Below are 15,182 nucleotides of genomic sequence, written 5' to 3' on the forward strand. Positions count from 1 at the left end.
ATATATGGGTCTTCATACGCACATATCAACAACACATCCATGTATCGGTGTGAGTGTGTGTGTTTGTGTGTGCGTGCGTGCGTGCGTGCGTGCGTGCGTGCGTGCGTGCGTCTGTGCAGCATGCTGGGTCCGGGACAGCAGCCAAGCTCGGGGATCACTTTCAGCCAGCAGGAGATCTCACACTGATCTGCTCCATGTTGATTCCTGCTGGAGGCCTCAGGCCCCGAGAGCAGAGCAGACCTAGTTCAACTACAGTAATACCTTTTTATAATATATGGCTTTAATATAGGACCTCAAAAATGAGACATTCACTATTCCAGAGAAAAAAAGGGGGGCATCTACTCTTATGACATGATTACTGACATTACAGTCAAACTCCTGCAATTTAGCAGCAATTTTAAGATTTCCCTCTTCCCCATAGGAATATTGTTGGCAGCGGAGCCATGAGGATTTGGGAGGTTACAGATGATTCTTCCTCCAAGCTGATGAGAATTTGTCAAAAATGCTTAATATTTTTTGTATCAAAATTATAATGGCCAAGGCATCGACTGTGTAGCCCTGATAGTGTTGGGCCATATGATGATATATATAAAGTGAGAGAGTATACATTTCATTATGCCATTCATCACTCAATACTGTAGCTCTCCTTTTTGCAACTCTCTGGTATCCGGTTGCTTATTTACACAATGTTTGCTATTGAGGAAGCTAGTTGCTAGTTTGCGAGTGCAAACGTGTCCACAGTGACAAGCAAGACGTGCACCAGGTAATTTCGCGTAACTGCAGTTTGAATGTGTTATCACTAATGGTACAATATAGCAAAAAGGAAACAAAAAGACCAAACTGATCATTTATGTCCCATTATTTTTTAACTTATAGGTTCATTTTCACAAGGAAAATAAATTTTCCACATCCACTTGGAGACAAAACATTATGTCAATAAATGTGAAATGTAGATCTAGAGAGCGAGAAGTGATAAGTAACTGTACCTCTTTCCATGCACCACTGCTCCAGGGTCTTTGGATAAAGCCTCGAGCTCCTGCACTTCATCCACCAGGGTCTTGAAACACACCTTCTTCACCCTGTAAATTAAACAATATTTAGAACAAAATCATAATGTGACAGATGCTTTAACGCGATAGCACCTTCATAGACCGACATTAAAATACCCCACCGACCAATTCAAACTGCTTTGAAACATCAGGAAATAAAACTTTGCAAATTGCTCCTTACACCTTGCATCTGCTGTGGGCTGATGTCAACCAGACACAAACATTTGCTCCCATGGAGCGTTCACAGAATATATAAAAGCTAGACTTCCTTGAAAGACAAGGAAGAGAAAAGACATTTCGGGGCAGGGATTTTTTTTTTTTGGGAGATAGGAGAGATTCTGGAGGAATTTCCTGTATCGGAAGTGTATTGGAGTGATGATGAGCGAGGAGAGCGCAGAGAAGAAGACTCACACTTTGTAGGCAACGTCAAAGACCAGCGAGGTGACTGGGATGAAAACCAGGCCTGTCCAGAAGACCCCCGAACAGAACATCATCGTCGCCTGTCACACACACACAAAATGCAGAGTTCAACACCTGATCATACGAAAAGAAGAGCTCTTTGAAAGAAGAAAACACCTGATAAAGAACAGCACCTATTATCCTCTTTTGTGCCACATAATTAAAAACATACATGACAAAGGCAGCCCAAAACAAACAGTTATATTGTGGAAATAAAGAGGAGATGAGTCCAAATAACTTGCTTAAAGTGGGTTAATCCTCTGTGACTAAATGATACCATGATTTTGTATGGCTCTCCTCTACCTCTCAGCCCTTCGGGGCGGAGGAAGTACCTGTGAAGCATTTCAACAGTGGTATCTCTTTCAAAGGAAAACAGCTCAACTGTTTGCAGTGTTGAGAGCTCCTGTCAATACCTCACAGAAGACACAGGTCCGGGATCGGAGGTGCTTTTAATGATACATTCAATACAATAACCACCAAGTGTAAGAGAAAGCGTTGTGATGAAGCATCGTGAAGAGCTGTAATTATCAGAGTTTAAATTTAATACTTCCATGTTCCACTTTCGTTTGATCGGCCCGTTTAGCCCCCTGATGTTAACTGAAAGGATTGAAAGCTCAGCCATATTCAAAATTTACACGCATACATGTCTCGAGCACCCTACAGTAATTTGCTGAAAAGAATATAGTAAAGGGTGAACTGTCAGCTCTGAGCAAGGGGTGACAAAAACATAAAAAATTTAATAAATCCCCTAACCCTCTGAGACCGCAGACCCCCTCCCCTATTTGTAAGATGCATGACCACATCAAACGCAGTTTGCGCAAAACTCCAGCTCAAAACTACATGTTCCACTTTCAATGTTTGTAGAGAATATCCACATAGAAAGCCACAGAATCGTTTTGTGTAAATGCAGTGAAAAACATTCTGAATACTGTATTTTTCCAAAAACTTAAAACATGTATAACTAATTGCCATAACATGACTCTTGAAACAAGGGTTGTTAAATTATTAAGCAAAACTTTGAATATTCTCTAGTTTCTTTGAGGATTTGCTCCTTTTCTCCGTTGAATATGATAATGAATATTTTTAGCTTTTGAATTGTTGTTTCGGAAAATAAACGATTTAATGACATCAGCCTGGGCTTTAGGAAATTATGATAATTTTTAGCCATCCTAGCAGCATGAATCTAGAGATAGCTAATGTCGGCACACTCCTTTGGATTCAGATAAAAGTACAGCCATTAATGTACCAGAATGAACTATTGTAATAACAATTTGTCCATTACTTTGGTTTATGACCAAATAGCTGCGTAACTAATGACATTCCCATCAGCCTCAGCTGTACTTAGTGCTAATGAGCTAATGTTAGCATGCTAACACACTAAACTAAAATGGTGAACATCAACATTCCGTTTAACATCAGCATTTTTTAGCATAGTTAGCACTGTCATTGTAAGCATGTTAGCATGCTAATGTTAGCATTTAGATATATTGAGCCTTAGAACAACCTCAACGAGCAGCTAACGTGGCTGTAGACTCTTGTTCACGGTTTTCTGACATTTTAAAAACCCAACGATTAATCGAAAGAATAGTTAGCAGATTACTGTAATCAAATTAAAAGAATCTTTAGTTGCAGCTCTAAACTTTCAAATGCAATAGAAGAAAAATCTGGAAACAAAGACGCTGCCAATTTTACTGCGCTGTAATCATTAGGTTACGTAAAAGTTTGACTGCCAAAGGGGCACCTCAGCCCAAAAATACCAAAAAATGAAGACATTCTTTATAAAAGTGCTCCTAAAATTCTTATTTTTGTAAACAACATATTATCGTCAGCCAAGTTGACTAACTGAATTTTCTGAATTATAAACGAGCTGATATTTTATTTTTAACGCAGTTAGGGACAAATGTTCACATTGAGCTCATGGACAAAATAAGTCTACAAATGAGACAGCTGTGATCCTCACTGAGACTCATTTATCTCGCTGGAAGAAAAACACATTTGGACGTGATCTAAAAACAAGTCAGGCATTTTAGGAACTGCTTCTCCTACATACTCTGTCATTCGTTGGAAAAAAATACGCTTCATTTGTAGCAGACAGTCGTCTGTGATGATTTAAATTAAAAATCACAATGCGGTGGCTGGGAGGTTGTTTTGGATCCAGAGTGGAGAGAAGACAGTGAAGCGTCTTGTGGGGGTGAAACGATGTTTGCTTTGGCCCGCTGCACTGAAACTATCTGTCATTACATGTCGAGGTGCAAAACTGGCAAACTCCTGCTCCTTGCATTGTAATGTGCCACTTGTTTAAACTGCTGGGGCCCCTCTAGAGTGTCCTTCCTGTAATGTGACACAGCCAGGGCTCTTAGGATTCACACACACACACACACACACACACACACACACACACACACACACACACACACACACACACACACACACACACACACACACACACACACACACACACACACACACACACACACACACACACACACACACACAGTGTCAAAACTATCAAAGCGCTCAGGTTTGCTCAAATTAGCTAACCTGTTCGCCATTACCTGCAAATTGACTTTGATGTCTGACAAAACACTGGGGGAAGAGGAAATCCCAAATGACAGGAAATCAAAAATGACTTTTTCCTACAGTTTGAGATGGGACTCTGATGAATAGAGCTTTTCTGTGTCGCCCCGGAGGCTGACAATGTATGAGATGAAAAAAGGAAGGAAAATTGCATCGAAGCACGGGATATTTTCATGTCAATTTTTGAAATGACGCAGCCCTGGTGGATACATTTACTGTTTTTTTTGTTGTCGTGAGTCAGTTTAATTATTTTCGTTTTCATCCAGTGTATCATGCATTTTAATGAGAGCGTTTAAGCTGTCATGAGAGTCTTTTGAAAACAAACCAGGGATGTATACTCAGCATATTAAATCAAAGTCAAAGGCTCAAAAAAATAAACCATCTTAGCGTAGTTTAATCTATAAACCATATTTATATCTTGGTACACACCTCAGAGTCACAAATGGTGTATATACAGGACTTATAGTTAAAATCTCAAGTTTATCATAAAATAATTAAAAAAATATGCTCGTAATAACATTTGGTACAACTGTGAAACCTACAGAAACCATAACAAAGTAATGAAGTAGAAACGAGACCTAAAAAAACTGAATTCACTGTTAGTTTTTCAATTTGACGTCAAAGTTTATAAATCCAAACAAATCTGACCAATTACAATCAACAAATGTTTGTCTTCATGCATCTGGGCAGGCGCTGTGGCTGCGAGCGGGCCAACACTGTTGGTGGATGCTAGCAATGCCTCATACCAGGGGGCCCCTGGGAGCTGGACGGGGGGGGAGAGAGGTCCGAGGTGCGGGGCTGTATTTTTAGGACAAACTAATAAACTTGTCTGGCTGGACAGACAGTAGTGTCCGCTGGCATGGAGGGATGTGTTTTGACAGGCCACTGACCCCCTCATGGCCACACACACACACAGAGACAGACGGACTAGACACAAGACTAGACCGAAGCAATTGTATATACACGTCCACACACAAAATGCCAACTACCTTATATACTGCTGTAAAATGTATGGTTCTTAGTATTTTTGTACTCCTTTCCGAATGGTGGAAACTATATGGGGATGGTGTGGGGGTGAAGAGGTTAAAGAGATGGGTTTCTGGAGTGTCCTGGTACCCTAATGCTTAAGTTACATACTGTACCATACAACTCCCTCTCTCCCCACTTTCTTGTTGTTTCTTTTTTTCTTTTTAAATCATTCATGTCATTCAAATCTGCTATGTTTGAATACATGTTTAAAACTGCAGAATATGAAAGATACAACTTTATTGAAAGATGCTTAAACTTTGGAAAATATGTGGAAGGGTATTGAGCAAACCAGACCAAGTGCTTCACACGTTCCTTTTCCAGGAAAGCTTGATCAGGGGAATGTGACACCTGGCTGATCATGTTTAGGAAAGTGTGTAGTCTCAGCAGTTTGAATTATGTTAATGTCTGTCATTGTAATGGTTAATGTAAATTTAGGTAATTCACTATTTCACCATTCACCCCGCAGGTCTATAGTATGCTCTGGATTCAGCAAACAAGACTAAGAAAACCCAACTTCATAAAACTCGAGCAGCTGTACGACATCCCGGATCTGCTAATATTCAAACATTAGCTTCCTGAATGCACAGAGCTTCTTTGTATTTGTATAACCTTTTGTATTAGGCAGACTGAGAGGAGAAGGGTTAGAATCAGCTGAATCCTGTCCCAGACTTTACTTTGGTCTGCATCTATCCATGTTGATTATCCAATTGGCTGAATGCACACAAATGAAAACGAGCAAAAAGGCAGCCTTGCTTGGACAAGGCAAATCCAAATTCCCCAAACATCATCAGCAGAAACAAATCAGCCAAATCCCCCCCTCACCAAAAAAAATAGAAAAAAAATAAAAAGGTCAATGTGTAAAGCAAACAATGACTTTCTCAGTTGGGTCCTTCATCCACTCCATGCTCTCAGTGTGTTGCCTAACAAAGACAGCAAGACACTGACTAGGAAAACAGAGAAAAGAAATTCCTTACATTAACACTTGTAACTCAGCAGTCTCACAGCCACAACTACACACATGTGATTTACAGTGTGTGATCAGCAGATTAAAACTTATTCTCACCAAAACTGTACACCATGGTCAGGTATTACACTAACCATGTGCTGTGGTGTTTATCAATCATTAGCCGAGGGAGGACGAAGACATCTGGGTACAAGACTTTAACAAAACCAACCATACGACAGGCTCATGAGTCTTAAAGAAGGACCAAAAGGATTCAACAAGCACCACCGAGGGACTAAGTCAACAGCAGTGATAAACAGGGGTCAGTAATTCCATCACTGGGTCTTAAAGTAAAAAAAAAAAAAAAAAGAAGAATAGCTCTGCTATATGTTATATTATTATAATTATCCCAGTCTTTAGACCATTTATTTGAAAGACTATATTAAGGGTAAATCATCTATCACTAGCAGTGTTTTTGCTGTGTTGGGGAATTTTGGCACCTAACTCAAATTCTGCATGTTGGAGCACATGGATCAGGTACAACAATAATTAAACATGGCTGAAAACCAAAGATGTCTTCATGTTAACTATGATGAATTACTTGTCTTAAGCAAGTTTCAAGTTACTCACACACACATACACAAATGGACTAAAATGTGCAAAACAAAACACTGCTATAATCCTTCATGAAGTGCAATACCAAAGCAGTAAAAGGATACCTGACATCGGCTTTTTAAATCTGTGGCTTCATTACAAGAATTACAGAACCCTAGGACCTAATAATTTTGCAACTTACCCCTATATCCATGTTTCATGCAGCACATTATGAAATGAATGAAGTCTGTGTTTCACTCAAATTTACTGACCAATTAAAATGTAGCTAAATAAAGTTCCAAAATGGTATCAAATTTCTCATATTATAAATTATGTCAATTCTATCATTCCTGACTCAAAATAAAATAATAAAAAGGACACTGGGCCTATTAGCCAGAAAAGAAACCTTGAACAAAATGGCTGATGAATGAGTGAAGAAACAGGAGATGTATTTTGAAAGGAGGCCCTTTGTGATGGCCATTCCTGTTTTGTCTTTTAGTATTAAAAACACACGCTAAACTTGTAAAACTCAGCTATAGCTAGCTAGCTTTCTGTAAAGGTTTCTCATCACTGATTGAGAAGAATCTGATGCACACTTGCAGAGTAAAAAAATCCATATGCTGATGATAAGTACTTGAGTCTGAGTGAGAGTTGCTCCAGTGCAGCTCGGAGCAGAAATTGAACAATAGCAAAAGGAGTGTGTGAGAAGCGAGGCGAGAGAAGGGATAAACTGTACAGGAGACAGCTGTGTTGATAGCAGAGGCAAGTCAGCGGACAGCAGGTCAGTGTGACAGAACCTACCAGAGACATCTCCTGAGGTGAAGCTAAGCTGCTTAGTGTGGCAGATTACATGGCATGAACACAATAATCTCACATTTACTTTTGATATCTGTGCCAGACTTCTAAGAGGTGCAAACGGGATAAATCAGTTTTGGGAGTACCAGTGAAAAGCACACTATCTGTTTTAGTATGTTCTGTGGAGGGATCCTGCACCTGTCTTGTCTATCGTCCAAAGAATATTTAGCCTGACATTGATGAATGCGTTCACATGACGCTGAGCACTGCTTAACATCTCTTGTTAAAGGCGGTGAGCTGAGTAGTGAGTGAGAGCAGAAACAGGAGGAGAAAGGAGCTCTGGTGTCTGTTATGTTGTTGGCCCTCGGGCAGATTTTCGACTGGCAGGGGCGGGGGGGGGGGAGGTGAACAAAAAGAGAACAAAGAGGGAAAAACCTGATGCAAAAAGTAAAAGAGAAGGAGCAAAAGAAAATAGATAGAAGGACTGAGAGCACACAAATATTTCAAGTACACATCGAAGAGGCCTTAGTGAAATATGTGAGGCTACAAGGTCGTGGAAGCCGAGATTGTTGTCTCTGATGCATTCTCAGGTTTCGGAGAGACGTGTCCCTGTTTGATGATGTACTGGCACCCCAGAGTTGGGGCAGGGGCGTAGGGTTACCTACCAACCACCCACAGGACACCATTACTGTCTTCAGTCAAGTGCTGCAGGCCGTGGATGAAAGCACCAGACTTCTCGTAAAGGAGATCGAGTGAAGCTAATATACCCATTGCATGTGTGTGTGTGTGTGTGTGTTATGTTGTTTATTGTGTATTTATGTATCGCATTTATTTATTGTGTCAGGCACATACAAGTGCGCCGCTGTCTTGGACTTCAAATGCCAAAAATACTGTTAACTACTAGCTTACAATTAGATATAACAACTCCAACGCAAACAAAGAATTGTGTCTATATGCTGCAAAAAAAAGGCTCCTCCTTATAATAATTCAACCAGCAGAACTGATCAGAAATAATGACATTCTACTAAAAAGTGTAGCCTTTAAAGAAATAGTTCGACATTTTAGGAAATACATCTGCTTTCTGGCAGAGAGTTAGAAGAGAAGATTGATACCACTTTCATTTCTGCATAGTAAATATGAAGCTACAGCCAGCAGCTGGTTAGCTTAGCTTGGCTTAAAGACTGGAAACAGGTAACCTGGCTCTGTCCAAAGGGAACAGAATCTGCCTACCAGCACCTCTAAAGCTCACTAACACATTATACTGTACCAGGTGCTGGGAGGTAGTTTTTGGTACCATCAGACAGAGCCAGGGCCAGTTTCCACTCCTTATGCTGTGCTAAATTAACCGTCTGCTAGCTGTAGCCATATATTTAACAGACAGATTTGAGAGTCGTACAAATCTTCTCATATATGCCACCAAAAAGCGACTAAGCGTATTAGTGCATTACCCAAATTGTCAAAGTTTTGCTTAAAATCATCATAATGAGCAATTACGCCATATTCAACTTACCTAAATCACAACAAACAAAGCCTTTTCTGTTTTTACAGCCAATGGTAATATACCTGATCGTCACTGTGCAAACAGACATCTTTTAGTCTATTTACTTTAGTAAATATCTGCTTTTAATAAGGCTCTACACTGTAGTTGTTTGTACGAAACATCAACACTGTGAAAATTACACTGTACATGTTTTGAAAAAAAAGGAAAAGATTTCACCTCACTTATCCACTGGTTTTCCATACAAAATGTCCCAGTTAAAAATCTTTCTAGTGAGCTGCCATTCCGACATATTCACAAGTCTGTTCCAAATCCTCTCACATATACAGTATGTCTGACATTTGGACATCTAATAGGATGACTGATGGCATTATAAAGTTATGAACTCCCAAAAACGATCAAATAGCTCTGTAAGGAACTGTGTTACACACATTCACCGTATCCCCACATCATCAAACATTGTCTCAAACAGGACACAGACATGCAGATTCTCAGATAGACCGATATTTTCTTTTACCGCATACTGTGTAGTGCCAGCTTTTTTCTTGGAATAGCCTCCTACTGTGTTCTTGTTCTTTAATGAAAAGATGCCACATTGTCTTCCTCAGAATGCACTGGGAAATGTCACCTGTGGTTAATAGGCTCTTATTAACCACCTGTGGTGACCCAGCAGGACAGTAATCCCATTCACATGTAAATAATAACTCAAACAAGTAAACAGTGTAAAATCATGGGTCTGTTTTCTTTTAATCTTTTTAAATATTTAATGAACTTTAAAGTGCATTTTAAACTCAATTTCTGATCCTGGTGTTTGCTGGACAGATTTCTAAGACATCAGTGTGTATACCAAACGCATCCTCACCTTTCTTTGCTTAGCTTCACTGTTTCAATGTCACCTGTGGATACTCAGAGCCGAGGGAGGGCAAAGTAACACAAACATTGGGCTAATTGGCCCAATTAAGTCATTATGCAACACAAGCCAGAGGTCTGACAGTTTACACCCCTCTGGCTCTCCTTACAAAGACCTGTGTCAAGTTTAACTCTGACATTTTCCATCAGCGTGTGCAGAAAATGAATGAGGCACTGCAAGTCTGTCAGTGATAGATGGTTATATCAGCAGTTTCTTTAGTACCAGAGGAAGTTGTTGCTGTCAGACAGAGAGAGAGAGAGAGAGAGAGAGAGAGAGAGAGAGAAGAGATTGTGTGTGTGTAAATGTGTAAGCATTTGTATGAGTACATGTAGCATGCATGTGCTCACCTCTCCTGACATGTCGGGAGCCAGAGGAATGAGGGGCCACAGTGAGGAGTAGATAATGAAAAACACCACCCACAGGCCGATGCTTCCCCAGATGGCGATGTGACTAAACTGTTGGTGAAGATTTAGAGGACAGTAAGGAAATAGAAATATTTTGGGCTCTTAATTTACACTAGATTTGCGCTTCACCAAATTGCATGTGGGCCATCATTTTTATACATTATACTGTCTTGTTCGTTGCCATTTTTATCATTTGGGCATAAAAGTTCACACAGAGTGGCTTCTAGTAACTTGAAGGAGTTTCCATACGGTATGGTCATTTCACTGGGTTTACAGTTACGAGCTCAGTGGGAAACAAACCATAAAGAGACTTGGAGATAAGAAGAGAATGTAAAATATGTCACAAGCATCAGTGGTCATATAAAATGCAGGAACGGGAAAGAGATAGCAGAACCTAAGCGAGAGAGGATAGAGCCATCGACTTACCATGGTCCAGGATGAGGTCTCAAGGCCGGCTTTAAGACAAACTGTGATGACCACAAACTGTGGAGACACAAATCACGCTGACATTAAACCCGTTCCCTCTTCAATACTATCATCGGTCACTGGAGGTGTATCGCACAACTGAATTTTCATTAAGTACATATTTTTGTTGACATACTGTACAATATAAAAATGGAAAACATCAGCAGACAAAATAAAAGGCAGAAGAAAAGGAAGTCCAAGTGATGTTTATGCACAAAAAGTTGATAACGCTTGGCTCAGACACCTGAACCGTTTAACACAGCAAAACCCTGCCTGTCAAGAAGATTGGTGCACTTACTGTGTAAACCATGTTGCCTAAGAGGAGATAGTCTGGAGTTCTTCCGTTGCCAAAAACTGTATCTGTGAAGAGAATCAACAACAGAAGCTTTTAGGGCCAAAGCTGTCTCCTTTCAGCTCCTGGGTTTAGTGCAGAGTTCCTTTAGGTGGTCCAAATGGTAAACAGCCAGAGGATATTAGTTTTGGTAGATCTTAGTGTGAACTTTAGTGTAAAACACTCTGTTAGAGACAAAAAGTGGACATTGGAACGTGAAGTGAAAACCACAGTCAAATGCTGCTTCCATTACTGCCCTTTTAGAGGCTGGAATGTTAATTCTGTCTTTTGCAACTATTAGGAAAGAGTGTTTCTATGAAAAGCCATCAGTAAGACTGAAAAGCTGAATTGGTGTGCATTAATCATGGTCAGGAATTAAATGCTCTGGCTAATTCACTGCTGAAATAGAAAGAACAGGACTGTTTTTTGATAAAATGGGTATGTATTCTGCCATTAAAATCGGAATCCAACCTATTGAGAACACTTTTCCTAAAACAGAGGTTAGAAGAATTTCCTGAATTAATTAAATCGAAATTAACTGCAAATTAAACAGACATATGACCCAAACTGCCCACGTGAATTTGGGCTGTAGATGAGGCTAAAATATCAGCAGTGTGCGACTGCCAGTAAAGAAAGAAAGAGAGGCTCCCTTTCCCTTTACTTCCGGCTGGTCACATGTCTTGTGTGCGCTGAGGCTTTGCTGACAGCCTGTCAGTCAGAGTAAAGCGGCTCGGCGCCTTTGTTTGGAGAGCAGGCACAAGCTTGTGTGGTCCTCTGCTCTGGCCAGCCAAGACCCACTGGCTCTAAGAACTCCATTCTCTCTGCACTCGCACACAGAAACCTTGCATCCTATTCTGCACAAACATGCACAATTGACCTTATATGGATAAATAAAGTTATTACATTTCAATTTAATTGCGCACACAAAAAGACTGATAATTGTCTATTTGGATTAAAAGCATCATTGTCTGCACTGAACAAGCACCTGGAACGTTTGCATCTCAGAGGTGTGTGTTTATTAAAAAAAAATGAAGAACTGTGTGCAGAAGTATGGCCGAATACGTGAACATAAATATATGCTTGTTAGTGTGTGTTACTCTTGCTGGAGCACACACATGTTTGTAATTCATGACTGGACAGTTGAAGAGAGAACTAATTAAGACAAAGTATGTGAGTTTGACTGTCCTCCCTCTTCATCCACCGCGGGTGGAGTCTCTGGGAGCTACTTACCATGCTGGAAGGCTTTAAGGGGGAACCAGAAGAGGATGACGGAGTGGAAGAGGCCGTTCAGACAATGGGCCCAGAAGACCTGCAAAAAAATAGGGGAGAAGGATGGAGGGGAAGGAGGAGGAGGAAAAGAGGGGTGGGGGGGTTGGAGGCGGCAGGAGATTCAAAGAAGAGAGAGGGAGACAGAGAGAAGAAAAAAGCATGAGAAAAGGGTGTGGGGAGCTCCAGCCTCCCAAGTGACCCCTGACCTGGGCCCTTTGTGCCAGCCCAGCGCTAGGCTAAGTGGCGGTTTTGTCGGGGCCTCCTCGCTCAATGGCCACCCTGCTGACAGACACGTTGTATATTCTTGGTGTGTGTTATGTGGGGGGGGGGGGCTACTGAGTGTGTGTTCGAGCAGTGAAAGGCAAGTGGACAACATCAGTGAGCAGTTTTTTTAACTTCTAGTTTGTTTTTTTAAGTTTACGCCATATTTAACAGAATCAAAGAAAAACAGCATTGAGCATAAGAAGCTGAAATACATATCCTCGCCTCGACGTTAAGAACATTATACAACATTAATATATGTGCTGCTAGTATGAGGGCTTCCTCTCATTACATTTCATTAGGCTTCGGCCCTTTCATGCGAGAATTTTAACTGGTGTAGAAATAAATGACAGGAGAGTTTAAACAAGCAGAAATCAGTTTAGAAACACACAGGGAGACTGACAAACCTGACAGAGATTAAACTGTTTTCATGGTCATTATTAAGGGCCTGGAAAATCGTGGTGTGGACCGCAGTCTGCGTGTGTGTCTGTTTATGCAAGCATGCAGACTTTGGATGAGTCGTTTAAATCAATACTCCCACTCCAAAACCACCTTGTTTCAAATTTACATTATGCAATACCAGAGCCAAACAAAACACTAATGGGCAATGTAGCATGAAACACATTTGTGCCCCCTTTCCTCCCTTTGCTGACCCAGACGTTGGTGTTACTTCTGAGCTCTGAAACTCTGTCAAATCCAGAGAGTAAACGGGGAAGGAAAAATAAAAACAGAAAAAAAACATTACATTTTAATCTTTGGCCTCTTTTTAATCATCGGTTCTTGGCAGACAACAAGTTCGAGGCTCGCTAGCTTAAAAACACCCTTTTCAACAATTTCAGCAAATCTATCAGTAAAACATAAAACCTATCTTATTTGAGACACATTTGGACACCCTGAAAGTCAAAATCTCTTGGGATTTCCCCAGGTTTGAGTCATTTTAGAATAACTATTAGTACTGCTTTACACTGTATGGTTATACCAAAAAAGGTGCCAGGAAAGGATGTAAAATCTAAGGAGAGGAGAAGGAGTAAAGCAGGACAGGGTACAGTGAATTAAAAGTCTTGTTCTAGACTATGACTCTTTGTAATACACCTTGGTCTCAGTGGCACGACCTCCTCACCTTTCCTATTGACCAAACAAAGTCCCATAGCAGGCCCCCCCCCCCAGGATTACCTAACCCTCCCACTGTGTAGACAAAACCCAATACACTGAGTGCAAAATAGCTGAAACCAACCCCCACTCTTCTATCTCTCTGGTCTAATGTGGACTAAATTATCACTAATGTTACAATCACATGTTTATGCCAATTAGCCTCCCACTGACAGGCTCAGCTCTCTTTCACCCTCCTCCTCAACTATGCCATTCCCAAATACTGTTGGGTTGCAAACAATCCCTAGTTTCCCCTCCAAAATAATGAATGCTAATTAAATCAATAAATGTTCATAATAATTTGTCACAGTGGGATCCTCCCTTTCACCCCTCCAGCCACCCTGCTCTCTTTATTTCCCATGTATCCCAGCAAGTTGCTAGGGATCCACTCCGAATGAATGCCCGGTCTGTCCTGTAAAGATTCTGCCCTTTGTGGAACTCCTAATTGCCAAAAAAAAAAGCATGAAAGCCGGTAATTAATATTGAGCCAAATATTTCCAGAGCTGCCCACCCCTTCCCGTTTCTTTTTGAACCAGTGAGGTAAGAAGGGAAAGGGGGGAAGAAATAGAGGAGTATAAGAGAGGGAAAAGTGCTGTATAGTGATAGTTGCTGGTAAACTACTGTAATTACAACAATCACATGAAGGGGAGCCTGGTTTATTAGAGTGACTAAAGTGTCAGGTATATGTAATTAAAAGTAAACGGGCAGCACAGTTAAAGCCACGCCTTGAGTTTCTAACACCCTCAGTCACTCCTTTCTCTCGCCTCAACACAAACAGCTTTAATTCATAAAGACAGTATCTGTTGTGTACAAAAGAGCCAGGCGTGCAGAAAGACAGGCTTGGAGGGGCCAAATTCCTGCTGGATTTTCTCGCCTCGCCTCGGGCCAGCTGCAAGGAAAATATCTCGGGAAAAGAGTGGACAAGCCAGAAAAAACAACCTGCTGACCTGGCCGAGTCATCATTTATGGGTCTTGGAAAATGTGGCCCAAACAAAATTGAGGTTCATTTGCTTCTAACTATCAGACGCATACTTTTGTGACCCTTTTTTGGCAGACTTTGAAAGTCTTCAAAAATGTTAATGAAGGGAAAGTCGACCTACTACAGAATTCAACCAAAATTTGGGACGATTAATTCAACAGTTGTGAGGAAAAATTTCTCTCTGATCAACTGTTTAATTGATTGAATAAAGACAATTTATCTACAGAGAACAAATAGCACTTACTCTGTGTAAAGCATGTCTGTTTTGCAACCAATTTACCTCTATTTCTTCAGCTTTCTTTAATTATGAAAAATAATCCAGGCTACAGCAAGCAGTGGATTTACTTACATTAACTCATCTAATGACCTACAGTGTGTTCATAAATCATTTGTGACTTTACAATCTAAGTCTTTTGTAATTTTGTTAGAATTTTCCACAGCCCGGGGTGACGTATTCAAATTGCATGTTT

At 40.6% G+C, this 15,182-nt stretch overlaps 1 protein-coding gene across 5 annotated transcripts in view; it reads right to left on the reverse strand.

Annotated features, from left to right (window-relative positions):
- The window catches only part of atp8a1 (ATPase phospholipid transporting 8A1), a 108,521-nt gene that overhangs the window by 5,317 nt on the left and 88,022 nt on the right, over positions 1-15,182 (reverse strand). For all 5 annotated transcript variants that reach the window (XM_039813997.1, XM_039813996.1, XM_039813999.1 and 2 more), the window contains 6 exons: positions 12,285-12,363; positions 11,022-11,083; positions 10,685-10,741; positions 10,202-10,309; positions 1,461-1,549; positions 987-1,079 (listed from right to left, as the gene is read on the reverse strand). In XM_039813997.1, coding sequence (XP_039669931.1) covers positions 987-1,079; positions 1,461-1,549; positions 10,202-10,309; positions 10,685-10,741; positions 11,022-11,083; positions 12,285-12,363 — 488 coding nt within the window. The remainder of the gene's footprint in view (positions 1-986; positions 1,080-1,460; positions 1,550-10,201; positions 10,310-10,684; positions 10,742-11,021; positions 11,084-12,284; positions 12,364-15,182) is intronic.

The sequence above is a fragment of the Perca fluviatilis genome, chromosome 10 (assembly GCF_010015445.1).
Source record: "Perca fluviatilis chromosome 10, GENO_Pfluv_1.0, whole genome shotgun sequence".
Classification (NCBI taxonomy): Eukaryota; Metazoa; Chordata; class Actinopteri; order Perciformes; family Percidae; genus Perca; species Perca fluviatilis.